The sequence below is a fragment of the Salminus brasiliensis genome, chromosome 13 (genome assembly GCF_030463535.1).
Source record: "Salminus brasiliensis chromosome 13, fSalBra1.hap2, whole genome shotgun sequence".
Classification (NCBI taxonomy): domain Eukaryota; kingdom Metazoa; phylum Chordata; class Actinopteri; order Characiformes; family Bryconidae; genus Salminus; species Salminus brasiliensis.
The window spans coordinates 8,163,512-8,190,209 of NC_132890.1; the positions used below are offsets into that span (position 1 = coordinate 8,163,512).

At 42.3% G+C, this 26,698-nt stretch overlaps 2 protein-coding genes across 4 annotated transcripts; both read right to left on the reverse strand.

Annotated features, from left to right (window-relative positions):
* Nucleotides 1-520: 520 nt before the first annotated feature.
* Nucleotides 521-10,781, reverse strand: trabd (TraB domain containing). 2 transcript variants are annotated; one of them, XM_072695499.1, is made up of 10 exons: nt 10,739-10,781; nt 8,542-8,599; nt 7,192-7,249; nt 6,810-6,976; nt 5,608-5,748; nt 5,408-5,518; nt 5,159-5,298; nt 4,726-4,898; nt 3,746-3,842; nt 521-3,628 (listed from the first exon to the last, which is right to left on the reverse strand). In XM_072695499.1, the coding sequence occupies exons 2-10, from the start codon at nt 8,563-8,565 to the stop codon at nt 3,457-3,459; spliced, it is 1,083 nt and encodes a 360-aa protein (XP_072551600.1). In that variant the 5' UTR covers nt 8,566-8,599; nt 10,739-10,781; the 3' UTR covers nt 521-3,456. The 2 variants fall into 2 exon arrangements, with proteins under 2 accessions (XP_072551600.1, XP_072551601.1); XM_072695500.1 differs by lacking the exon at nt 10,739-10,781 and adding an exon at nt 9,986-10,145.
* On the reverse strand, nt 8,560-26,698 carry panx2 (pannexin 2). 2 transcript variants are annotated; one of them, XR_011980803.1, is made up of 7 exons: nt 26,610-26,698; nt 22,257-22,811; nt 19,170-20,281; nt 17,978-18,110; nt 17,445-17,639; nt 15,153-15,763; nt 8,560-8,599 (listed from the first exon to the last, which is right to left on the reverse strand). XR_011980803.1 is itself a non-coding variant. In XM_072695497.1 (6 exons), the coding sequence occupies exons 2-6, from the start codon at nt 22,483-22,485 to the stop codon at nt 15,465-15,467; spliced, it is 1,968 nt and encodes a 655-aa protein (XP_072551598.1). In that variant the 5' UTR covers nt 22,486-22,811; nt 26,610-26,698; the 3' UTR covers nt 14,424-15,464. The 2 variants fall into 2 exon arrangements, 1 of the variants encoding a protein (XP_072551598.1); XM_072695497.1 differs by lacking the exon at nt 8,560-8,599 and having other exon boundaries at nt 14,424-15,763.

Genomic DNA, 26,698 nt, shown 5'->3' on the forward strand with positions numbered 1-26,698 from the left:
CACAGAAGCGGCCTGTAGGCAGAGTTCTGGCATTGTTGCTGGAATGAAATAAGGATGTGTGACTGAAACTGATGAAATTAACTGTATTTGGTACAGTGCGCATAATGAGGTCCATCCTCAGCGCTTTACCACACTTACAGCGCTTCACTGTCCCATGGGTACTTGTTGGGGGGGAATTGTAAAACTGGCTTGACTCGTTGATTGACCTGATGTGGGTCCCGAAGGATCAAGGTAGAAATCTTTATTGAAACATTTATTAAAATATTTGGACTTTTTTGCTCAATTTAATACATGATTAATAAATGATTTCCAGAATTTAATAAAATCAGTTTCCACAGTTTAGAGGGAAAGCTTTCATTTAAACTGAGGAATTATGTATGAAATTAAATGGAACGTACTGTTAAATCTAGGGAACATATTGGTAAATAATTTTTTGTCTCTACAGATTATATTCTAGTATGATATTTAAGGGGCTCTGTAGATGAGAGTAAAAACAAAAAGACTCAAAAACACCACAGAATATGTTTGAATATCTTTATTTAAGAGTTTAAGAGGATTTTAGTTGTATAATGGTGTTTCAATTGGGCATTTTTTTAGGGTTGTTAATAACACCACAAAGGAAAAACACTGTGTGGTCATCTGAAGGACAGTCATTAGGAAAACAATACAGTAAACACTGGTAAGTACTAGAATTAGAGAAATTGTAAAATGGGTTATGCGCATGTCAATAAAAAAAAAAAAATAAAAAATAAAAAAAAGAGAAAAGAATGAAACACGCTGTGGCACCTTCATTTTTCTCTGAAACTGAACACAACTATCACATACATTAGGAATTATTGCTTAACAAATAGGGAAAACATGCAAGCTACCATTCATACTCCAGTAGGAGGAACCCATATGGCTCAACATGCATAGTATTCTCCATTCACCAGACCTCATGATATGCAAGAACATAGTCTTGAGACTTCTTTATTTTACCAACATAAAAGTTGGGAGTTTTTACAAACTTAAGAGAGGCCATCTGTAATTGTGTTAGGATATCTAGAGCTTTAAGCTAACAAAAAGACAGAAAAGTGTGCCCAGAATGAGACAGATAAAAGGCAGCATTGAGAAAAGAGTAAGGCTTGAACACCCAAACCCAAGAACAGCAGCAGCAGCAGATCCCAATACCAGTTTCACCCCTGCATCTCCATAAACCCCCAATTAGATGACTCGTGTCTGGTCTCACTGCTCATATATAAAAGTCATGAATTCTCTTACAAAGTACCGCACCTCAATGTGCACATGGCTCATACCATTTGTTTCAGAGAACAGCTATAATGGTAAATAATAAAATCATTAATTTAACTTAAACAAGGCTGGGGGGGGGGGGGGGGGGGGGTGTTACAATCAAAGTCAACCAATGCATTCCTTGGATGTAAAAATGCCAGACTGTGTAAGATCATCATCCGACAAAGCTCTCGTTCAGGTGAGAATAACTGATAAGCAGTGTTTATTAAAGAGGTAGAGCCAAATAGGAAACATTTAACGGTTCAGTTTAGAAACATTGAAAGTACAGTCTGTACGCTTTCCGGATTACAAGTGCAGAAAGACAGGTAACCATTTCTAATATTTATATAACATAAAATATAACTGACATAGTGAGTCTATTACAGCGCACTCCCAAAAAATAAAGGTTCTACAAGGGGTTCTTTGAGCGATGCCACAGAAGAACCATTTTTATAAGAGAGGGATGTGTGTGTGTGTAAAGCTTTTAAAAAGATTTAAAACAAAGAAGTTTTCACACGTTCTTCACACTCACAGCACCTTTATAAAGTGGTCTCCCTCCAAGAACACTTCACGAAACCTTTATTTTTTAAAACTGCACCAGACACAATACATCTAGCCTCCTTGGGCTGTTACTCCACTGAACTGCAGTCAAGCCCTCATTCTCAAGACAGAGCATGAGGTTTCACATTCAAGTCCAGTCAAGTAAGTAAATAGAAACTTAAGACGACTGAAACTGAAATTAGCATACATGAAGAAAAGAAAGAATGTACTGTTAATACTACCTGTTTATTATAATCAGATGGTAAAGATCACCTTTTTGTCTATTAGCCCTTTTTCAGGTAACTCGGGTGGGAGGCACTTGTCAAGTTCACATGGGCATAGTTCAACATCTCAAGGTCAATTCTGAAACATGAAGATCTTACTCACTTCTCACCATGCCAAGGACTTTCAGCATTAGAAGAGTTAATAATGCACAGACATTCAGTTGTCATTTTCAAAGTAATGCACTGTCTGCTTTATATAGGACAAGTCAAAGACCCATGCAGCTAGCACTTGAGCAAGGCTGCCAGGTTTATTCGCTACTGCGAACTTTCTCTAAAAACGGGCTATTGACACTTTCTCTTAACCGGACCTATGGACATTGTCTGGGGTGATCCTACAAGTAACTACTTAGTATTTGCCCCCCCCCCCTTCCCCCCCTTAAACTGCACATACATCTGCACTCAGACAAACCCAACTTAAGTAGGTGTAATCTGAAAGGGTCTTGACTCATTTCTCTCCACAAAATTCTGAAAAGCATAAAAATTACTTTGGTCAAAATCATATTCGAATGTGCATCACATGACCATGTTAATATAACGTTGCTGTCACGCAAAAACCATGCATCTCCATTCTTGTGTTTTCTTGCTTTTCGTAATAATGTGAATCTGGCAGTTATTCAGTACATCGGCTCCAAATTGATTAATTGGCCAATAGAAGAGCTTAAAAAATGACTTGTAATAGGGTTTTTTCCTTCTCCTGTAAAGTTGTCATTTTGGAGATGCAAGTTATGGTCATGACAGCGATGATAATCATTTGTGATAAAAATTAAAACCTAAGTAACACATCATACACTCTTACCAAAAAAAAAGAAAAGAAAGAAATTTGGTGTAGCGTTTGTTTTTTTTTTTTTAAAAAGTGCTTACTGCAGCACTGTCAGGTCCTTACTAGACTTAAAACTAAAAACCTTGAAGGACAGAAGAATGGCGGGATATGTTGCATATTCTGTTTGATTCCCTGCTACCTAGAATGATGTCAAAAACCAGTCAGCACAACCGAATACAGTTCTCCAAAGAGAAGAACATATAAACCAAAGGGAGAAGATGTGCTGTTCTGTACTGTAACAGTTCTCAAATGGTTTGTATTGTTATGTATTGAATTGTAAGAAAGTGGGAAAACAAGAAAAAAAAAAAGATAGAGAAGTACTGTCCGAGTTCTTTGGCAGTACAGCTCTGTGTCTGATGGAACACAGAGCATGGTAGAGAGTGCGGGTAGATGACGGAGGGCTGCTCCAAGCCAACAACACCTCAAATTCCAGTTGTGTTAAGAAGGGTATCGACCAGGTCTACCCTACCCCTCAGCTGTACTTAAGGCCACTGGTGTTTAGCGTAACATCCTCCTCATGAAGGTCCACTGAAATACTAGAGGTCAGGCAGGGGGCGGTCGTAAATTCTCCAGCAGCGATTGGACAGCAGGTAGAGAGAGCAACGCCCTTCCCACACCTCCTCCAGCACGGTAGCAGGCATAGCCCAGGGCGCCCAGCACTGCCCCCTTCAACACAGTCCGCAACACCCAGCCAACTCGAGATGGTGGCGCCACACTGAGTGGAAAGAGCAATCAAATGCAGAACATCGGTCAAAACCTGGTTTGGTCATTCACAGAATCCCCCCCCCCCACACACACACACAAAAAAATAAAACCCCACACAACTACACACCTCATGATCTCATGAATATTGAGCTCTTTGTCCCAGTTTTTCTCAATACCAGGAACATGGCCCATTCCAACCACTCCCACCACCACAGCAGGCACTTCTGTGAGAGAAAACATTTGCATATGTAACAATGATACACTGATCAAACAGGTCTCGTTCATCTGTTTAACAGTTCTTAAGCCTAGACTAGCCTTCACAGTACTGTACATCCCCACGTCTGTCTAAAAAGAAAGCAGGGGTCTGTTCCAGGATCTTTTCTACACAAATGAAAGCTAGATTACACTGCTTACTGCTGAGCACTGTAGGAATGGTTCACAAACACTGAATGCATTCAGCTACTTTAAGTTGCACATATCGCTGATACAGATGTGCAAATGCGCACACACACAGCTTGTCTAGTCACTAAAGAGAAGTACTGCCAATACAATAGGACTCTCTGGAGCAGATAAACATAAACCCAATCTGTCAGAACAATGCCTAGACCCCCAGCAAGCTGTGGAGCAGTGGAACGGTATTCTCTGGAATGATGGTTTTGGGAGGAGTTGGGAGTGAGGTGCAATGGTGATCATCCAACATCCTGACCACACTAACACTCTACTAACGCTGTATGCAGTCCTCACAGCAACGCTCCAAAATATAGCAGAAAGCCTCTCCTGGACAATAGAGACAGTTACTCCAACCAGGTGTGACAAAGACCTGCTTTTTAATATCATTGACGTCTAAAGAAAAGTTTAGGTGTCCCAGAACTTTTGTCACAATAGTGTTGCATCTAAAAGTTGCTTCTTAAGTTTTGTAATGGCACTACAAGGCTAATGTAGCTAAAATATGAATGGGAGTCAATATTTGAATGTTATGAATGTTATGTAAAACCTTTTAGTTCTCTTGTACAAAGATACATTGATAAATTGTAGAAGCTAAAGATGCACTTTTGGACAGTTGTTTAAATTTGCGATTTTGGACAGCTGGCATTGTACATTACTTACTCTGAGCATTATGAGGTGCCTCCACACAGCGGGCAGCCTGTCTGAGTGTGTGCGTGAGGTAGATGTCTCGTTCTGCCACGATAGTGCGGTGCAATGCAGGAAACTCGCCAATCATCTCTGACATAGTCTGCTCCAGCAGATCCTTCTGTTTACACTTCTCTACATCCTCTTTGCTGACAAATAAAAGAAGTACATCATATTTGTTCTTTAGCTATGGACAATGATGCCAGAATCAAATAAGTATCATCAGACCATTGCCTTAAAAAAAAAACAAATACAAAAATGTAGATTTGATGCATAACATATACCCATCATATCTCATACATATCCAAGATGTATCACAATCACATTTCCCTTATCCAATAAAACGTAACCCCGTCTATCCATGTCTGTATATGAAGGGCATGTTTGAGTGAGGAGTGTCTGAAGGTACCTGATAGGGTCAGAAAGGAAGCACAAGCCCCAGGCTAACCGTGCTTTCTGCCACAAGCTTAGAGCAGCAATGGCACGCTTAAACGTCACTGGGATTGGTCGGTCCCCAAGGTGAAACTTACAGAAGGGCACTTTACCTGCCTATGGGAGAGAATCAGATTGCAAAAGATATTGTAAAAGAAACAGCACACTCATGCATCACCAGAAATAAGTGAGTGGTGAGTGCATGCATGCTTGTGTCTGTACCAACCTCTTTGAAAGCTTCTCTAAACTCTCCTCCTGGGGCCATGCCTAGCTGCTCTGTGATGTGAGCAGAGACTTTAAGCAGCAGGATCTGCATAAGGCCGGACATCACACCATTCTGGCATGGGACAACACAGGAAAGAGACACGTTAAGTAAAAATGATGTTTACTGATGCATTACATCACACAATCTGCCATGTAGCTCACCTGTTTGATGGCCTGCTGGACCTTTTCCAGGTTGATGTCTTTGGCCTCCTTCAGCAAGGTTTTCTCATCCATCTTCAGCATGGACACTCTGTATTGGCACAACTCGACCACCACCACGTCTGGCTGCACGGCACGGATCGTCTGATAAACCGCAGACAAGAGAAATAAAAAAAAAATCCCCACATCAAGCACTGTGCTAACAGTGGGGATGGCGCCCAGACAGCCTTCCAGACAGGCTTTCCAAGTAAACAAATCACTTGGAAATGTATTGCCCTTTCATATTAGGAGGGGGGAAAGGCCCTTAAAGGGACTAAATCAGTTTGACAAGCTGATGCATTGCAACACAATATCTTCTCTCATTAATGCAAGACTTTAGGGATGACTGCAGTACAAAGAAGCAAAGTGCAGGTTTTATAAACAGGTTCAGTAGATAATGCTACAGTGCTGATGTGTTATTTCCTCTGCTGATATTTAAATAATTGCAAAACAGTAAATTTAACTAAACCACAACTTATTTCAAATGGAAACATTAAATCCAAGTAATCTGACCATTACCAATTAAGTGGTGTGTGTTCATATTATTTAATAGAGCTGGGCCAAATAAATACAGTATAATATTGTGATATCAGGATAAAGATGCATCAATAGCATTAAGTCTCAAGTACAGAAATATAATTACTTTACTACATTATAAAGTTAGCCAACTGCATCTCTGTGATGACGTTGCACAAACACCCACATATTTTAATGATGAAGAAAACAGAAATTAATTATAACTGGTTTCGGCAAATACAAATGTCACAAATGGACACACGTAATATACATTAGGTTAAGGGTGGAAAATAATATATGATGGAATTTTTATGATGACAAAATAGTTTTTGTTCACCCCAATGTAAAATATTGGCAATATAAATGTCTACTTTAGAGATAAATCCTAATAAATATGTAACTATTTGACAATTCTGTTTTGCTTCAATAAAGAAAAAAACACTTCAGCGAAATGCCCAAACTTCATAAGTTAGATCATGATTAATCTGATAACGGGTGTGCATTGCTGTAGACTCCATAACATAATTAAGTCAGTACATAATTTGAATCATTTATTTACAGTGAGTCTGTATTACTGCAGTGTTGCTCAATGCTCTGCAATTTGGGATACAGGATTCATTTCTCATGTCATCCGAGTGATGTGCTCTTACCGTAGCTACATCTTTTTTACTGCTGTCACTGAAGTGTGCGGTTCCCACCAGATAGACCACACTGCCCTCCGGAGTAGTGAGCCGAGTTACGGTGTCAGGTAGATCAGGATTGGCCTGCCTGCGCTGAGCCCGCACCTGCCACAATACCTCCACCGCCTCAGAGTCCGCTATAAAAAGAAAACCAGCAATCCTTTACACTACTGCGTTTATGTTAATTTCATGTTAAACTCACTGCAACTTGTATTTAAAGTGTACTTGAACCCTAATTGTTGATATGGTCCTTAGAAATAGCATTGTTTCTCACGAAACCCAGTTATTTAGGTCAGGCACAAGTGCCTACCACAAACTTAACGGCTTCACCAGTAAAACAGCAAAAACTCACATAGTCCGAGAGGAAACGGAGGTTGTGCGTCATCTTCTGACGGGCCAACTGACTCATCCTACACACAGAAAACATAAACCACAATTAAGACAACAGAAAAAAATATATCTCTTCACTTTCATTGTAAGCAAGCGTGTTTAAAAAGTGTTTCCAAAGTTAATCACGTCTAAAGTCCACACTGTTGCTACGCACTTCCCACATAAGCAAATGCCACCTAATCACAAAAGACTGTGACCTCACTCATTATTAATAGCAGGCCTGTGTTGTGAAAGCTTGTGAGAGGAGTGTTGATCTAGAGTCCATTCTTGTCAGTAATGTCATCACAAATAAGTGAAATCTTATCCCGTTTCAGAATTTCCACTGAAAAGCTTTAGGAATATGGACCCAGACATAACATTACCACAGGTCAATGTCTTTTTTTGCATTCACAAATGTAAATGGCCACAAACACAGGTCAGGATGGGCCACAGGACTATAATTAGTTTTTTTGAGAAATGGGTTTGAGTGATCAGGCCATCCCCGACATAATGTGCAAATACAGCATCCTCTGATCACACCTCCTAGCTAATACTGACTGACTGTTTCGCAAAGGAGGGTGCGGTAAAAAGTGGCTCATTCTAACCTATAGGAAGTTCTAACTTTGTAATCACAACGCATTAAATAAATAAATAAATAAATAAATAAAGTCTATGTTTGTGTTTCGGATGGAAACACAAGCTCAGTGCGTGGAGGGCTGCAGCATGGCTTAATCTGTTTAGCACACAATAAGCAAAAGACCAAGGGCTGCCACATGCCACCACAGAACATACCACCAGACAACATACTGACATACCCACAAAGATTAAGATCTGGTTTCCCAGACAGAGATTAGGTTTAGTCCTGGACTACACACAGATTTTCCACAGCAAGAAAAAATATAGTCCACTATTAGACTTAATCCCCGTTCAGAAACCCGGCTTACAGGACTGATTATTTACTGGCAACACTTCAGTCACCTTCGCTGCCAAGTCCTGATACTATTATCAGTCAGCTCAGGCTAAATGCTCAGTACAAGTTTCAAGATTGGTAATGGAAGGTCCACACTTGCCCCCACAGAAAAAGTAAAGGACTAGTCAGAAATGCCACAGACCTGCTGCGATTCCCAATCATTTTTGTTTGAGTGAACCACTCACTAACTCAGTGATTCAGGGGAAGGTGAGTGTTCAACAGTACAGCATATTACTTAATATTAGCTAACTGACACTTTACCAGCCACATATGAAGCTTAAAGAGTGCTGAGTGGCCCCATCCCTGCCCCACTGTGAGGGAACCGTAATTACATTTCCTAGCCCATTGCTGACAAAGTCTTACCTCTGAATTGTTGTCCTGGTCCATGGTACAACGTCAAGTAAGATTAACTCTCCGTTCTCTGTCAAGAGAGAAGATTCAAGTCAAGTCAGCAAGGACTAAAAGTAAATGTAGGCAGTTTGCATGCGTCTACTCGTTTCTACAGTAAGTAATGTGACAAGTTTATTCTCACGGTTGAAACGTATGGAGTCTGCGTGGTATCTATTGTGAACATTAGTGATGTTTCTTCTCCAGCTTTAGACAGATCACTGTAGAAAAATAGTATTCTCAGTCACTGTTCCCTAAAGCAGCCCTCTAAACTGAGGACATTATTTATTCATCTGAGGAAACTGACTCTAAAAATTAAGACCCGATTTGTTAAACTGAGGAAAAAGGATTGAGGGAACCCGTTTTGAAACTGAGGGAAAGGATTGAGGGAACCCGGTTTGAAACTGAGGGAAAGGATTGAGGAACCCCTTTTTGAAACTGAGGGAAAGGATTGAGGGAACCCGGTTTGAAACTGAGGGAAAGGATTGAGGGAACCCGTTGTGAAACTGAGGGAAAGGATTGAGGGAACCCGTTGTGAAACTGAGGGAAAGGATTGAGGGAACCCGTTGTGAAACTGAGGGAAAGGATTGAGGGAACCCGTTGTGAAACTGAGGGAAAGGATTGAGGGAACCCGTTGTGAAACTGAGGAAAGGATTGAGGGAACCCGTTGTGAAACTGAGGGAAAGGATTGAGGGAACCCGTTTTTAAACTGAGGGAAAGGATTGAGGAACCCGTTTTTAAACTGAGGGAAAGGATTGAGGGAACTCGTTGTGAAACTGAGGGAAAGGGTTGAGGGAACTCGTTGTGAAACTGAGGGAAAGGGTTGAGGGAACCCGGTTTGAAACTGAGGGAAAGGGTTGAGGGAACCCGGTTTGAAACTGAGGGAAAGGGTTGAGGGAACCCGGTTTGAAACTGAGGGAAAGGGTTGAGGGGACCCGTTGTGAAACTGAGGGAAAGGGTTGAGGGAACCCGGTTTGAAACTGAGGGAAAGGATTGAGGGGACCCGTTGTGAAACTGAGGGAAAGGATTGAGGGGACCCGTTGTGAAACTGAGGGAAAGGATTGAGGGGACCCGTTGTGAAACTGAGGGAAAGGATTGAGGGGACCCGTTGTGAAACTGAGGGAAAGGATTGAGGGGACCCGTTGTGAAACTGAGGGAAAGGATTGAGGGGACCCGTTGTGAAACTGAGGGAAAGGATTGAGGGAACCCGTTGTGAAACTGAGGGAAAGGATTGAGGGAGCCCGTTGTGAAACTGAGGGAAAGGATTGAGGGGACCCGTTGTGAAACTGAGGGAAAGGATTGAGGGGACCCGTTGTGAAACTGAGGGAAAGGACGATTAAATTAAATCATGTAAAAATGTAAATCAATGCAGGAACAACTTGACAAAATGCATTAAACTGACCTAGTGCTAGATACCCACCTGTCAACACCTCTACTACAACACGGTGTTCAGTAAGGAGCTGACGCTGGCTAACTAATCATTACCGGAGCTAGCTAGCTAGTTCACTGATGTAGATATTATCCAACGCTTTAACAAAACACCTTACTAAACAGCTAGGTGATCAATCCACGATGTAACGTCAAAGCTGCGGCAGACATGAGGACAAGCAAGACATTAGTAAGCAGTAAGCAGAGCTGCCGTGCTCAGACACAGACGCGTGCTAATGCTAGCTGGCGCTAGCTGATACGTGGAGTCAGCCAGCCAGCTAACTAGCTAGCTAACGTTAGCCAGGTAGCTAGCTAGCTAGCTACAATCTCCGTAACCATCCAACACCCCCTTTTTTAACGTGTTTGTCGTCTAATCAGCTGGCCTCACTAGTCTGGCAAACTGCTCCGCCAGTGTCGGCTTTATTAGATGTAGAAATCATCCCCTAGAAGGACGAGCAGCTGTCAGTCAGGCAGCTCGCCGATTAACAGATGTAGCTAGCTAGCATAGTTAGCTAGCTAGCAAGCTAGCACTAAAGCCGCACACAGCTAACGTTAGCATTGTCACTCCGGCTGTCTGGTAAGCGGAGAGCCGCTGCCGAGTTTGCCCAAAGTTTCTCATGTTGCTGACAGAGCTTGTCAGTCCAGGATTACACCAGTACGCGAACTACAGAAAGACAAATGAACCGAAAACCGAGTTTAGGAGGCGATTAAACCCGCGAGCAAGAGAAGAAACGAGCAAACTTACAGCAGACATCGGTGAGACAGTTCGCTCCTAGTAGGTCTTATCACCGCCCACCCCGCGGGGGGTTCTGGGTATTGTAGTTTCCTGCATGAGCTCCTCAATCGTTACACAGTTAAAGGTAAAGGTAAAGGTGCACGTATTTGTCACTGTACAGTGTACAGCGAAATGTGTCCTCCGCATTTAACCCATCTGGTAGTGAACACACACTCACACACACACACATGTGTTAGGGGCAGTGAGTACACACACACACCCAGAGCAGTGGGCAGCCAACTCCAGCGCCCGGGGAGCAGAGAGGGTAAAGTTGGGCCTTGCTCAAGGGCCCAACAGTGGCAGCTTGCCGAGCCCGGGAATTGAACCCACAACCCTGTTATCAATAGCCTGGAGCCGCCACTGCCACCAGTTACACCATCTGTCCAAATGTTTGTGGACACCCCTTCTGAATAAGTTGCACCCGTTGCTGACACAGATGTGCAAATGTACACATACACACAGGGCTTGTCTAGTCCCTGTAGAGAAGTACTGGCGATTGAATGGGACTCTCTGGAGCAGATAAACATGAACCTATTGGCATCACCCTGTCTAATGCCAGGCGTGGGCTAGAGGGGTATACAGCCCCCCAGCATTGAGCTGAGGAGCAGTGGAAGAACTGTGTTCTCTGGAATGATGGTTGGTGCTCCATCCTGTACCTTTGGGATGAGTTGGGGGAGTTAGGGAGTTGGGTGGTGATCATCCAACATCCTGACCTCACTAATGTTCTTGTTGCTGAATGCAATCGAATCCTCACAGCAATGCAAACTCCAAAATTGTAGAACAGTAGAGACTCTCTAAAAAATATATATCGTCTTTATTTTTAAATATCCTTGATTTCAGATGAAACAGTGGATAAGCAGGTGTCCCAATACTTCTGTCCATAAAGTGTCCATATACTAGAAGCTACTACATAATATGTACTAGGGGTTTTGCTGCCCAAAAGTCAGCTCAATCCTTAGAACAAGGGTCTAAATAGGGAAAGCATAGAGGACAACCTGGAGCTCAATTATTTTATCTGTAAAAAAGATAAATATGCTATTTGGATTTCAGTCTATGTTGTTCTATAGACCCACAGAAATATCAATGGATTATGTGTAAATATATGATATGCAGAGCAGGAAGGTTTGCTAACCCTGCAATCTCATTGCTTATTCTGGCCTAGTGATTCTGATCCTGCCACCTAGTGTACAGTCCATGTATCTCTCTGTGTAGGTCAACGAAAAAGCTTAATCTTTAGCAAAATAATATTGTGTCGTGTACCATGTACGAGGTTGTTGACAATTAGGTGCAATCATAAAAGCATTATAAACCCCAACCTCAAACAGTTATGATGTATTATAATCTATTAAAAAATTAATTCTGTGATTAATCATAATTTAATTCAACAATTAAAATTAACTGTCTAGAGGGATCTGTTTATTTTTCTTAATATTATATAATATAATATATATATATAATATAATATATATATATTATTATAATATAATATATTATTTTTCATGCAATATTCTGTGAATAATTCTGATTAATCACAAGTTAAAATGCTATGTTCTTGAACAGATAACAGCACTGATTATAATGCATTATAAAGCATATAAGTATAAACAGAATGATCTCTATTGTATTTAATGTAAGAATGTATGTATATTCTGAAAAATGACTAGCCAATCAGATGTTAATTAACCCATTGATTAATTTATTAATTCAATCATTTTCTTATCCGCTTCATCCTGGTCGCAGTGGTCCCGGAGCTAACCCGAAACCTTTGGCTGCAGGGCAGGAATACCCTCTGGACAGGGCGCCAGTCCATCGCTGGGTAACAAGCACTCCCATTCACTCACACACTCACCCCTAGGGGGCAATGGTAGGTGAACTGGCTCTGCTAAATTGCCCCCTTGGTGTGAGTTAGTTAATTAAGAGAAAAATATGGTCTGTGATAGATCAACACACTGCAGTTTAGGTTTGGTTCATTTTTATTTTCTTTTTAAAAACGTATCTGTATTTGTTCTGTAACTACATACATTCAGAACAGTTCCTGGTGATAACTTGTCCCAACAAAGTGTGATTGATCACTAACCCAAGGACAAGCCTAACAACACTAAGCTCTAACTGTTCACACAACACTAGTAGTGAAGTACCACTGACCTGCCTGAAAAACAACTATTAGACCCATCTAAGCTACAGTTCTATTCTAAATGTATTTGAATGTGTCCCTGCGCTTCATTCAAACACGCCTAAGGGTTGACTTGTGCAAGACAAACTAGATGACATTCATCAGTCCTACGTCTCGGTAATGTAACTGAGTATGATCCACATGACATGCAGCATATATGCCTGATAACTGTTGTGATCATTTAGGTTTGCTTGTAATGCTGTTGGTTTTCTGCAGGAATAGGCATCCAGCTTGAAGTCGGTCGATAGCACAAAGAGCCTTAAAAGGCTCCATAAAAGGCTGAATTATATGGGTATGACAAGGGAAATGGAAATGTCATATTTAAGCCAGACGTCACCTCTTGTGGTTAAGATATAAAAAGAGTAGGAGTGCATCGATCAGCAGTGTTGTGCTTGATATCCAGCGTCTCTCTGGTCTGGGGGAATTGGCAGTTTGATTTATCTAGTTATCTAGAACTGAAATAGCAATTACACCGTCGTATAAAACCGTACATATCAAGAACAGGACAGGGAATAATATCTGGAGTACACAATTACTACTACAGCACTCTCATTTCGCATGTTGGTGCTATGAAGTTCTCTCTACAGAAGAGATCAATGTATTGTGCCAGTCTACAGTCTTAAAAATCAAGGCTCTTCAAATGGTTCTTTGACCAATGCCAAAGAAGAACCACTTTTGGTTCCATAAAGAGCCATATTTGTAAAAGAGAGTTATTGTTTAAAGCTTTTTTTTAAGCAGAAGCAAATTGCTAATAGCAGGTATATCCTACAATGCTATGCCTTTTGATACACTATATGGACAAAAGTATTGGGACACCTTATTCATTGTTTCTGCCGAAATCAAAGGAATTAAAAAGAGCTGATCCTGCTTTTGTTGGAGTAACTGTCTCTACTGTTTAGGGAAGAAGGCTTTCTACTAGATCTTGGAGCATTGCTGTGAGCGTTTGATTGAATTGAGTGGCAAGAGCGTTAATGAGGTCAGAATGTCCACCTCATCCCCAACTCTCCAACCCATCTCAAAAGTATTAGATTGACCACCAGAGAACACAGCTTTACTGCTCCACAGCTCAATGCTGGGGGGCTTTATACCCCTCTAGCCCACACCTGGCATTAGGCAGCATGGTGCTAACAGCTTCTGCTTTAACTATCTGCTCCAGATATACAGTATCTGCTATTCTATTGCCAGTACTTCTCTACAGGGACCAAACGAGCTCTTTGTGTGTGTGTGTGTATGCATTTGCACATCTATTTCAGCAATGGGTGCAACTTAATGTAGCAGAATTCCTATAACTAGGAAGTATTTTGTGAATGAGTAAGATGAGGTGCATCAGTGGAGTTCAATGCTGTTAGTAGGCTCTGCAAGGTGGTGTGACATTTAACACATATCCATGAGTTTGTTCATATATATATATATATATATATATATATATATATATATATATATATATATATATATATATATATAGATAGATATAGATAGATAGATAGATAGATATAGATATTAGAGTAGAAGGTGCATTTGAATGGCCTTCTGTGTAAAGAGTCAGCTGGAGTTTTGGGTGGCACCAGTTGTTCTAGGTGTCTGATTTCTGCTCTAGCTGACAAGCAGCCTTGTGTATTTGCTGATGCCCTCATACATACACATTTCATAAAACATGTTTTTTTGTACCCAAGAAATTCCTTGATTCCAGCTGGGATGACCACAATCAGTGAACGCGTGCACGAATGGAAGCCAGATAAAATGAAGAAGAAGCTCACAACAACAACGATCTTGTCCTTGGGCTGTAGAATCACGTGATGTGAATGGCGAGCTGAGATATGTCTGTGTTCTGTATATATACAGTATTTCAAAATGCATATTATTGCAACAACATTTTGCATAATTTAGGAATAAATATATTGCGTCGGATACCTGTTGAAATCTACGGAACGTTGCCAACCAAAGGACACACAGTAAAATAAGGTGAAGTCGCGAGGAACATGGTGTTTGACTTGGGACACATATTGTGAGGTTTATAAAAGAGGACGAAGTTTCCGTTAGAACCCTTATATCCTTTTATATCCCCTCCGAAACCTTTGGAATGTCACAGGAAAACATTCCATTCAAGTGAGCACCAAGGTTTGCGCTTAGTCGTGGGAACGGACTCTCGTTCCTCATTGATATGTTTCACTATAAGTAATCAGTGTCTTCAGAGGAACATTTTGGAGTTACCTGTATGTGCGCGCCCCACCGTTCTCACAGAGCTGTCCGTTGTACACCACAAGCTCCCCGGTGGACTGACCTCACTGGTTCCACCTAAAGCACAGTAGGTGATCGGGTGTAGTGTGCTGCACCGTGAGGGGTGAATCTATCGAGATGAGGTGGTCAGTGCAGTGCTGGCACACAGTTTACCCTCCTAAGGACTTGGTGCTAAGAGATGAAAGAAGTGAAATATGTGCAAACTCTGAGGTGTGAATATATATATATCTATATATCTATATTGTCTGTGTCTGTGTGTGTGTGTGTATATATATGTGTGCGTCTTTAGCACTCTCCAGCAGCGATGAGTTCAGCAGGCCTCTCCACCAGTTTGTCTCTGTGGCCTTGCTCCTCTTCCTCCTCCTCGTACAGTGTGTGGTGGATGCTGAGGAGCGGGTGTGAGGGGTTGCGGCTGTAGGATACTGGCTGACTCTCAGGCTCTGCGCTCTGTTTCAGAGGTTCCTTGGTCTTAGGGGAATCGGGGGGAGGCAAGGTAGCGGTCCCTCCGTTCATGTAGGAGGTGGTGGGGAGGGTCACTGTGGAAAAGGCAGCGGTGGTGGACTGAGGAGGAGGGTCATTCTTTTCTAAAGGATTAAAGATGGGGCCAAAATGTTAATCTGATTAAAATTTATGCAACGTTTATAACAGTACAGAGACCAGTGGTTTTCAAAGCGGTCCTAATGGATTGTCCAAATTTTTGCTCTGTCCCAATGCGTTGCTAATTAGGTTGGGGCAGAAATCTGGACCGTTTGGGAAGCCTGATGACTGATTTGAGAACCACTGATTCAGTATAGTCAACATGCAATACTGTGACTGCAGTTTTAATGGAGAGCCACCACTGACCCTTTTCACAATGACCCGTGCTTTCTTCCGATTAAGGCAACAGCAGGGTGAGACTCTAAGATTTCTGCTTCATACAACTACTGCAGAAACTGGGTCAACAAGGCTGACGACTCTCACACATTGGCTGTGAATCTCTCGCAGTTGGCCCTAATCTCACATTCTCACTTGCCATTTCTTGTACACCTTAATGGCCCCTTATTCTCCACCAAAATAACCTCCAGATGAATATCACAAAGATAAAAGTTTTCTACATCTGCAACTGTGAATCTCATTGATTAAACACACACAAGAGAGGAGTAACTAGAAAAAAAATCCCAAAAAGAGAGCTAGCATTAAGTATCAGCTGGTACTTCATAATCAAACGGCAGCTGTTTTTACATTCAGATTTTAGAAAAAATTAAACTGCATGTGTGGGTTTCATAGACCTCTGCCAGACTATTTAGCTTTCTGGTGGCTAAAATGCTAGACTAGCGGTTTAGGGGTAAGAGTCTATCTGCTCAAGGGCCCAACAGTGGCAGCTTGCCGAGCCCGGGTATCAAACCCACAACTCTGTTATCAATAGCCCGGAGCTCTAACCTCTGAGCCACCCCTGCCCCAGTGTTTGGGCCCTGGGGCATACAGATGTTGGTGGTGTCAGGGAACCAAGCTGTATGATCACTGACCTAATTCATACACAGTTATTAAGCTAATGTAAAAAATACACAGCGGTTTAGCACCTGTAGCCTAGCATAGCTACCAAGCTACCAGTTAACTACATAAAGGGACATGTAAAGTTATTTTTGTTCTCTTTTTTAATGTAAATATTACAATTTCTGGCACATGTGTCACAGAAAGCTGATTTTTGTTAGCTAGGTAATAAATGATAGCTTGTTGGGGAATATTGCAGTGGCTTTTAGCTAGCGTTGCTAGTGTAAATCTATCAAATTTACAATACACACACACAAATTCTGCTTTCTTTTTAAAAACACTGTAATTCAAGAAAGCACTGGCATGCTTTACATTAGGCAACTGAGACTGCTCTGTAGTAAACCTGCAGATTGCTGCTCCAAAACATGGCCTCCTCAGTTTAGTTCTGTTTACGTGATTTCTGTGGTTTTCCAAGATTTAATCCACTTTCACTTTTTCTCACCGGGGAATGAATGACAACTACAAACTTAGTAGTTTAGTGACTGAGCACAGTAACACACCACAGTGTTTTCATACAGGTTCTGCAGTAGTTGTATGAAGAGGATGTAAGTTTTGGTCTTACCCTGCTGTGCCCTAATCCAGAAAAAGCACTGGTCATTGTGTTTAGGGGGTCAGTTATCAGATAACTAAACAGTCTGCTCCCACTGCTTTAATGTGAGTGCAGTGTTATTCAGAATGGACCGAAGTCTGAGTGGATCAGTTAGTGTTATCCTTTGAAAGAAAGTGCAGGATTACCAGTAAGCGTGGAGGAGACGTGGACTACAGAGTGTGTGCCCTCGATGTACACAGTGTCCAGAGTGTTTTCAGCAGCTGGCGGCTCTGGATTGGTCATTTCTGTTTTGGGCTTCTGAATGTTCGTCATATACGGATGGACATCCAGGGAGAAATTGCGTGTGTGCTTCTTCTCCATGGCACTGTTTGTTTCTGCAGCTGTGAAAAAGTCACACAAAAAACAACAGGAGTCAAACACTGAATGGATTTAATGACATAATTGAGAGAAACTTATTTAAAGGAATTGCTGAGAATGTGTTAAAGCCACACCAGAACTGGTTCAGAGTTCACTTATTAAAAAGAGTGTCGTGGTGTACAATGTCGTTATTTGACGGCCTTGTTTGTTACAGCACTAGACCCTGGTCTCTCAGTTGCACTGATTTCTGATAAAGGTTTTAAAAAGCTAATCTTGCCAGAGGGTTCTGTTCAAGTGAAAAAAATCAATATGATCATCACTGCCCTACGTGTCTGAAGATGTCTAACTATTTGTCATTTACCTCTGGGAGGGTGTTGTGTGCTCTTGGTGTCCACTAGAGGGGCAATGAAGTTATCTGTTACAGTCTTCCGCCGCAAGGGTTTAGGTTTCTCTGCTTTCATGCTGTTCTCCAGTCGAGTCAAAGTTAGAGGTTCCTGCACAATTATTAAGACATACATGGATTTTGCTTAATGCACCTGAAATACGCGGAAATGGGATGGGATGTTTATCAGACAGCTCCTTTGTAAGGGTTACTACAGAGTACCAGTTAAAATTTTTATAATCACCAGCTTAATTTAGCCAGTTAGCTAACCATCACCAGTTTAACTAGCCTAGTTTCACAGGGTGAGACATACAGTAACACCCTACTCTTAGCTGTCATTGTCAGGTAATTTGTCAACCTAGCTAGCTTATACAGCTTTAATAGCTAGCTGCATTCCAAAACCGATGTGTGATCTTACCCAGTCCCACATAGAATGGAAATCCTTAATGTTTGTTTAACCCCACTTGTGAATCCTTTCAGCCGTAATACACTAGCCTCTTTAACAAGTTTGAACAGCCTAGCCTATCCTATCCGAAGCGACTTACAAGGTTACTCATATTACAGTGGTGGGCCAATGCAGTGTTAGGAGTCTTGCCCAAGGACTCTAATTAGTGTGGTGCAGGATAGTCACCCAGACCGGGAATCAAACCCCACATGTCTCCCACATGGTGAGGTAGCTCACTGGTAGGTAGTGGTATTATTCGATCTTGTCACATTTTGGAATATTCTGACTATTTGTTTTTCTGTGGTTTTGCTTTGCCTGTCTTACCAGCATATGAGCAGGGTTTTCCTGGTCTTCCAGATCTCTCTATATTGACCTCTACAGTTCCCCTGAACTGTCATTTCTTAATAGAAATATTTATTTCTGAAACCACAAGCTGAAAACCCATGTTTGAGCCCATGTTGAATAACTGCAAAGTCTAAAGAGAGTCAGAAAATGTACAAAACTAGGAAATTTAATTTAGCTGACAGTTCCTAATTACAATTGGAGACATGCCTCAGGCTTGATTTGCTAAGCTGAGCCTTTTTTAATGTTATGAAAGACGTTAGGATTTGCTGAAAATACTGTGGTTTATGTTTGATTAGTGACTAGTGAGTCTAGCTCTACTGCTTCTCCTTTTTAAAACAGTTTGGGGATTATGATGCTGTCGCAACTCTGGATGATTCTTACCTTAAAGGGCTGTGGCAGAGGGTTAGATGTGGGGATCCACTTCATCTTCTTCCTGGGTCTTTTGATAACAGCCTCTACTCCCAGCTCTCCCACCCCCAGTACAGAGGGGTCCATGCTTGGGTCAACTGTCTGGTTTCCAGAGTCTCGAACAGTCGGTGTGGCATCATGGTTGGACTGTGCTAAAGCGGCCAACAACTGGCGCACCACATTGTCATACATCAGGTCACTCTCGTTAGTGATGAAGTCCAGCCTGTTGAGAGACTTGATGTGGTCTCTGTTCTCGTTACAGAACATGGCCAGGATGTTGATGTCACAGAACTGCGACTTCTGCCAACGCCGCCGCGTCTTGATGCCGACTTTGTGCAGCTTGTCGAAGACAAAATTGGACTTGCGCACCACAAACAGATGTAGTAGGTTCACTAAAATGATAAGGTTCATGGTGCAGAGCAGCGCAATGTCCACTGCGGCCATTATGCGCTGGAGCTGCACGGCTGGCAGCTTGCAGTTCACAATTAACCGCAGCTCTGGGATGCTGCTGATGTCCGGTGGCTCACCCAGCGCGCAGGTGAACTCGTTCTGCCGCTGCCAGGCGTAGTATGTGCTCAAATAGGTGATGGGAATGGAACTGAGGCAGATGATGGCCAAATGTCTCGCTAAATATAGCTTGGCTAAAAAGTTACTTTGCCCTCGCCGCTCTAGATACTTCTCAAAGAGGTTCTGTTCTGGGCTCTTCTCCTTCTCAGCGTTCTCAATGATCTCGCGCCGCTCCCGCTCACTGATCCCTGGACCTTTGGACTGGATCTGCTTCTCGATCTTGGGGGCTCGGCCCTCGGCTGCACGATGGTAGCAGTTGTCAATCTCTTGGAGAAGGAAGTTGAGTTCAGAGGTAAGACGAGTGGAGGCGAGAAACTCCCAGCCCAGGGCTGGGATGTACATGATCCCTGCAAACGCCAGCAAGGCATAGGGTAAAAACTTGTGCTCAAACAGCGAGGGCCTTTGTTCAGGCTCCACGCCAGGTACGGCATCCCGTAGTTCTGTCCAGCAGTAGCCTCTGGCATAGAGGGCCTGGTCACGAGTGAAGTTGTGCGGGGTGTAGCAGTATATTGACTCCTCTAAAAAAGATTGAGACGTGAAAAAAGGCATTAGAGACTTCTTTTATCAGGCTTCTACTTTTATAAGATGATAAGTATTGTAACAAATACTAAGCGTTATCTTAGAAAACCATGACAAAACCATCTTGAGGCAAAAGCAGCCGGCTGGTGTCAGCGACAGAAGTATCTTCTTGGGAATAGTCTGTCATCAATATTGTGTTAATTAAACTGTGCTACAGAGCATCAGAGAGTACAAGAGCCAATACGACCCAGAGGAACGCTAGCAATCCTAATTTAATAGATGCAAATGGTACATTAGTAACACTATGGCAAGTGGACAGCGCATACTTCGGTCCATTAGAGTATATCCAAATGATACTGGACTCATTCTCATTCCAAAAATTACTGTGGTGGCCTTCTTCTACTGACTGCAATCCAAACTGCAAAACACATTTTTGACTTCTCTGAGAAAAACAAACCCAGGGGAGGCCAATCTCCTGCTTAAGTACACCTGATTCAACTCACCTGGTAATTGCCAGGGTTAGTAGGTCTGAGAGCAGGGAAATCTGGGAAATCCAGTAATCAGGGAAGACTGTTCTGGACTCTGGCCCTTGTTGTCTACCCCTGCCCTCGAGTTTCTTTTGGCTTGGTACAAGGGTTGCAGCCTGGTTCATGCTGCTATGCAGTCAAACTGACTCAGCGTTCAACCTAAATCCCCTTTATCTTTCCCTCTTAGCCTTCTCTCATACTCCCAGTCCTTTACCCTGCCTTAATCTTTCCACTCATCTCCACTGCAAAATTCAGCACTGTGCACTTACCCCTCGTTTTAAATGCCACATTTAAATAACTAACTAGCAGCGTCACATGGATGGGAATTGCATGTTTTTATACCAGCAATTTAAAGACTTATTGTGTATCAGTTTTAGTCAAATAATACATATTTGCCTAATGATACTTTTGTGGCAACAATAAGAAAATTCTTATGTGTGTCTGGATTGATCAGTCAACAAAGAACGCGGAGTCAACAAAGAACGACAATTGTGGGGCTCATCAGACTAAGATACTGAAACTATGGCCCAAGGATCTATGACCCGAGGATTGCTGCTTCGCCATCAGCAGCCAGAGCCTGAGAGAGCACAATTGGCCATGCTCTCTCTGGGTGGTAGTTGGCGCTCTCTATCCTCATCACTGATGCTGGCTGGCACAGGTGTCCGGTGGCCGATTTATTAGAGCTGGTAATCTGACTCTTTCCTCTAAGCCCATTTCCTGCCTAGTAATGCTGCACTGGTGGCAGTTTGAAAAAAGGTGGTGGCTGACTTCACATAAATTGGAGGAGGCATGTGCTTGTTCTCACCCTCCTAGTGTTGGGAGCATAGCAAGTGATAGGGGGAGTCGTAGTGAGTGGGTGGGTTAAATTGGGGAAAGTACTGGGGGGAAAAACTTTGGAGAATGAAAAAAGGCTTCTGGGAAACTGGCGTAATTGACAGAGATTATCAGGAAACGCACCTTTATGGAACCAGAGGTGATTCGTCTATGGCATTGCTCAAAGAACCTTGATAACACCTTTATTTTAAGAGTGTTTAATGTTCCCAAAAACACAGAGACCAAGGCAATCTTGGAGTGCCTCACAAACTCCAAGGTGAATGCCTTGCAGTGTCCCAGTCAGTGACTTTGAAGTCTTGACCTCAATCCCATTGAGATTTCTGGCACTACTGCTGATAACTTTCAAGGGGGTTAAAAAAAATTATCAGGGGTCACCAGTCGCATATCCACAAAGGGTCAGTGTGGCTGCAGGTTTCCATTCCAATCAAGTATCTCATTTTACTTGTTCAATCAATTGGTGTCAGTCTTCAAATCAAGTGATTATACATGGATGTTTAACTGGTCACTGATGACCCCTGATTTAGACGGTGAACAGCCGAATCAGACACTGTGTACAGAGTGATGTACATCATTTGACTGTGACACACAGGAGAACTCTTCTGAAAGCACCAACCTGCAAAGTTCCGTGTGAAGACCAGAGTGACTAACAGGATGGGGATAATGACAGTTCCGATGGTGACAACACGGTCAAAGGGCAGCTCCAGTTTGAGCTGCACCATTAGCCCGGCGAGGGCACCGCCCTTCTCATCTTGAGAGGAGCCAGGCAGGATCAGCTCCTTCAGCTTCTCCCCCGCAAGCAGAGCCGTGGCCATGTCCAAGTTCTGCTCGAAGAGGTTCTGCATCCGGCACCTGGGGCCCACCCACAACTATCCCACCACTGTCAATGCTCCTGACTCAATGGGCTGGCTCTCTCCGTTCTCAATCCCACCAGCCAATGTTTTGGCTGAGGGTTCTTGTGCGTCAAAGCGCCGTCAGTGATGTTATATAGAGGATGCTGAGTGCTGAGAGATGAAGAAAGAGACAGTCACAGTAGGACTTTTGGCATTTTGGCTGGTCCTGAGGATTGCCTTGTTTCTTTGGCTGTATTTGAATTCTGTGGAAAGCTGGACCACGTCTACTCTCTGACGACAAATGAAGTCATCGATGGGACCTTCTTCCCACACTAGCCCTACAAACAAAAGACAGAACAATGTTAATGTCAACGTATCTCTAAGAACAAACACTTTGCCCTTTATTTATACTAAAATGCTGTCCTAGCAGCTGTGGCTTAGTCATCCTCATCTACATTATTTAGTAGTATGGTCCTTCTCGCAATACGCTGTCCTTGTCACACCTCCATGCACTCAGACTCTCTTTAACACTGTGTTCCTTTAACTCTACTGAAGTGTTCCTGTGTGGGCAGTCCACAGGGAGCATAACATTTACTGGCCAAGGGCAAAATGAGCTCCCTATTTCATACACTGAGTCACTTTAGCAAACCCTTGGAAAATATACAGTGGTATATAAAGCTTTCATGGAAAATGTACATTTGGAGACACTGGACAAATGTAGACGTGTGTAAAACTATCCTTGTCAGCAATGAAAGAAAAACGTATGTACATTTTTTCCTGTTGACCTTGATGTGGGCTTATCAATACAGATCAATATAAATGTCAGTAGATTGCAGAAAACATAATATATCCACTATATGTCCTTATATAAGTGGACACCCCTTCTAATAAATACATTCAGCTACTTTAAACTGCACCCATTGCTGACACAAATGTGTAAATGCACACACACAGCTTGTCTAATCCCTAGAGAGAAGTATTGCCAATAGACTAGGACTGAAATGTGGAACAGTGGAACTGTGTTCTCTAAAATAATGGTGCTCCATCCAGTACTTTTGGGATGAGTTGGGGTGGTGATTGCTGAATGCAAATCAAATCCTTACAGCAATGCCCAAAATCTAGTAGAACGCCTCCTCCAACAAAAGCAGGATAAACTCTTTTAATACCCTTGATTTCAGAAAATGAATGAGCAGGTGTCCCAATACTTTTGTCCATGTTTGTCTGTAAAGGCTTATCTGAATCTCCCTTTTACTGCATGTACAATGCATAATGATTAAAACCAGAGTTGCGAATATCCACATTTGTAGCACCAAATGAAGTTGCTAGCAATGGTTCTTTGAGGGATATCTAGAAGAACCACTTTTATTTCCATAAAGAACCAGATTTGTACAGAGATGTTTGTGTTCATGTGAAGAACCAATAAATCAGTGAAGAATGTTTACTTTAAGAGAAGGTTCTTTAGACCTTTAAAAGGTCCTACAAACACGGTTTCCTTTGACTGAAGGTGGTTCTTCTATGGCATTGCTCATAAAACCATTTGCATTACCTTCAGTGTTAAGAGTGTATAGATGTGATTTGAAGAATTATACTGTTGCATACACCCTAAGTTTGTGTAAATAGGGATGGAGTGACATCACAGAAAGGTTACATGAACGGCCTTTGAGATTTCTATGCAATTAACACGCTGTTTGTTGTTTGTTGCAGCAGTCCTGGCCTTTGCAATGCTGATACTGCAGAAGGCCACAATATGCAAATGAGCCTCTAATGAATCTGAAAATTGTTTATTGTGTGCAGTGAGCGTCCAGACTTATCCTTAGATAATCTGTAAGAGTCTTGAACTGTGTTTATAATTAGGGGTTCATTCGGGCGTGTTAATATATTGCAAGGTATACTGGAATCATACACTGCAGTGATATGATTAATAAACTATAATTAATAACTTTTTTTATGTGTGCATCTCTTATTATACTGGAGTGTTTCCCATCTGAAATGGTACTGTTTTATGATATAATAACAATTACAGAAATGTAATTCCTAAGATGTAAATGAATCTTTTTGGGTCCTTCTGTAGCCTAGTTTTCATGATGTCATGTGGCACTGCTAATTACACTGATTTCATTCTGTGCAGCAACCCAGTAATTTTAAGACAAAGCCCCACACACAAACAGCAAACGACCCCAAAGGGTATTTAAACTGCAGCACACCAACTATCAGCAAATTGCCTTTCCATACTTTCTTTAGATATACAAATATGAGCTGATTTACCTACCCTCTCATGATCCTCCATTAACATAAAAGTATTATGTGCAAAATGTGACTAAAATAGATCCCTGAACATGTTAATAAATTGTCATTAAAGCAACTAAATTTAACATTTTAAGTGTTTGTTTGCTCAACAACACTGAGCACTGAAATATTGTGTAAGCTGTTTAGTCTGTGGCTCCGCCCCCTCAGTTTGTGTACTGTTTATTCCCATCTGCAAGTTAGAACTCCCCCATCACATGTCGTCTCCAGACTGGAACGCTTTTGACAATGGAGCAATAAGCCCTCGCTGGAATTTCAACGTATAATCTCCACACACTTGATAAGCAGCAGTTAGACTGTAGGGCCACTCTAGAGCTGAGAAGCTACACAGTTGTGAGTGAATCTACCTTTCCCTTCTTTCTTGGGCACAGAACTGTACATGGCTTCACAGCTCTAGGGTGGGGCAACTGTCTAACTGCCTGCTTGTTAAGAGACATGAGGAGAACATAAGTTGGAATCCCATCAACACCACAGCTCCTTGCGGTCATAGGGGGCGCTCTAACCTGCAGATGGGAATAAACCGTAAACAAGCTGAGGGGGAGGAGCCACAGACTAAACATCGTATACAGTATTTATTCAATTTCAGCTGCAGCTTATTAACTAATGTATTGTTGACCAAACTGAGATGCAGAAGTAAGAAATGTGAGTTAGGACAACTTTAGACTAACCTTAGGTATAGTGATCTCAAAAATGAGCTGCAATCCATGACAAGTCTACTTCTTGAAGCCTTAGGCTCTTGCAACTAAACTGCTATAGTGAAATCTTTGGCTAATTGTGAAATTCCCTATTACATATAATAGAATTTCTATTTGCATTAGAGTAAACTTCATCAAACCCCTCTTCATATGTCATCTAATGGCTCACTTAAACATACTCACAGTAAGCTCTTTCCCCACACTCAAACTTACCGCAAACCCCCTAGTGTCCAATTCACACCCATAGTGTTTATACACAGTCCGGCTGAACACAAATGAACACTGTAAGAAAAAAAATGCACCACTGTGTGTATTTATTCATCACTGCAAGAGTTAATACAGCACTGTAGGTCTTCACCCTGGGGGGGTTTGCTGAGAAGTTGCATAATGACAATAGACAAATCACCTGAACCAGAAGGAAGGCTCTCTCCGGTGGGACTCCGCTGTGCTTGTTCAGCCGTTGTAATATAGTGCTGCCCTTTATGATAAGAGTCTACATCAGTTTTCACCCACTGAGAAGTTTGGCTGGGTTAATGTTCAGCATCCATCAGTGTTACCAGTCCTACAGTGCGCCAGAACTTGAAAACTTACCATGCAATATCCCAGATGCAGACTGCCTAGCTTTTAAAGAAAGCCAACCGTCTGCAAACTGTACTGTCTAGACCGGCTGATAAACCAAAGGACAGGGAACTAGATGTTCACCTGATCGCTGACTGTGCATAAAGCCTGCCTGATTGAATAAGAGGAGCTGTCCACGCTGTGGTGCTGAAGTGGAAACACAACACTCGGGGATTTAGCAGCGATACAGCGGTGCACCACAGCTGTCCTGACGACTGGAACTGACATAGATTATAGACTGCTTGGGATGTTGGCATATACCAGCCTCGAGAGAGAGAGAGAGCGAGAGAGAGAGAGAGAGAGAGAGAGAGAGAGAGAGAGAGAGAGTTGTAGCTGCCAGACTCTCACCTATGATATGGCAATGGCACATACCTGAACCAGCGGTCCACCTGACAGCGCTCTCAGAAGGGTACATGGAGAAACGACGACCACCCTGCTGCCTGTCTATGCATGCAACCAGCCCACCCTTCTCGCTGGTATAAGCTAATAGAGACTTAATATGGGATACGGTGTACTCACCAATACGTGAGCATCCCCCGGCGACTCAAGGGTTAATCTGCAGTGCGGGCGAGCCGTTATAGCGTGTATCCGGGCACACCGGTTTGGTC

Coding starts and splice junctions, on each gene's coding strand:
- trabd (XM_072695499.1), bottom strand. CDS start 8,565: ATGGACCAGGACAACAATTCAGAG. Junction 7,250..8,541: donor ACCAGGACAACAATTCAGAG/GTAAGACTTTGT, acceptor TTCTGTGTGTAG/GATGAGTCAGTTGGCCCGTC. Junction 5,299..5,407: donor TTAGAGAAGCTTTCAAAGAG/GTTGGTACAGAC, acceptor TCTCTCCCATAG/GCAGGTAAAGTGCCCTTCTG.
- panx2 (XM_072695497.1), bottom strand. CDS start 22,485: ATGCAGAACCTCTTCGAGCAGAACTTGGACATGGCCACGGCTCTGCTT. Junction 20,282..22,256: donor CTTCACACGGAACTTTGCAG/GTTGGTGCTTTC, acceptor AATCTTTTTTAG/AGGAGTCAATATACTGCTAC. Junction 18,111..19,169: donor CTCTGCCACAGCCCTTTAAG/GTAAGAATCATC, acceptor ATAATTGTGCAG/GAACCTCTAACTTTGACTCG.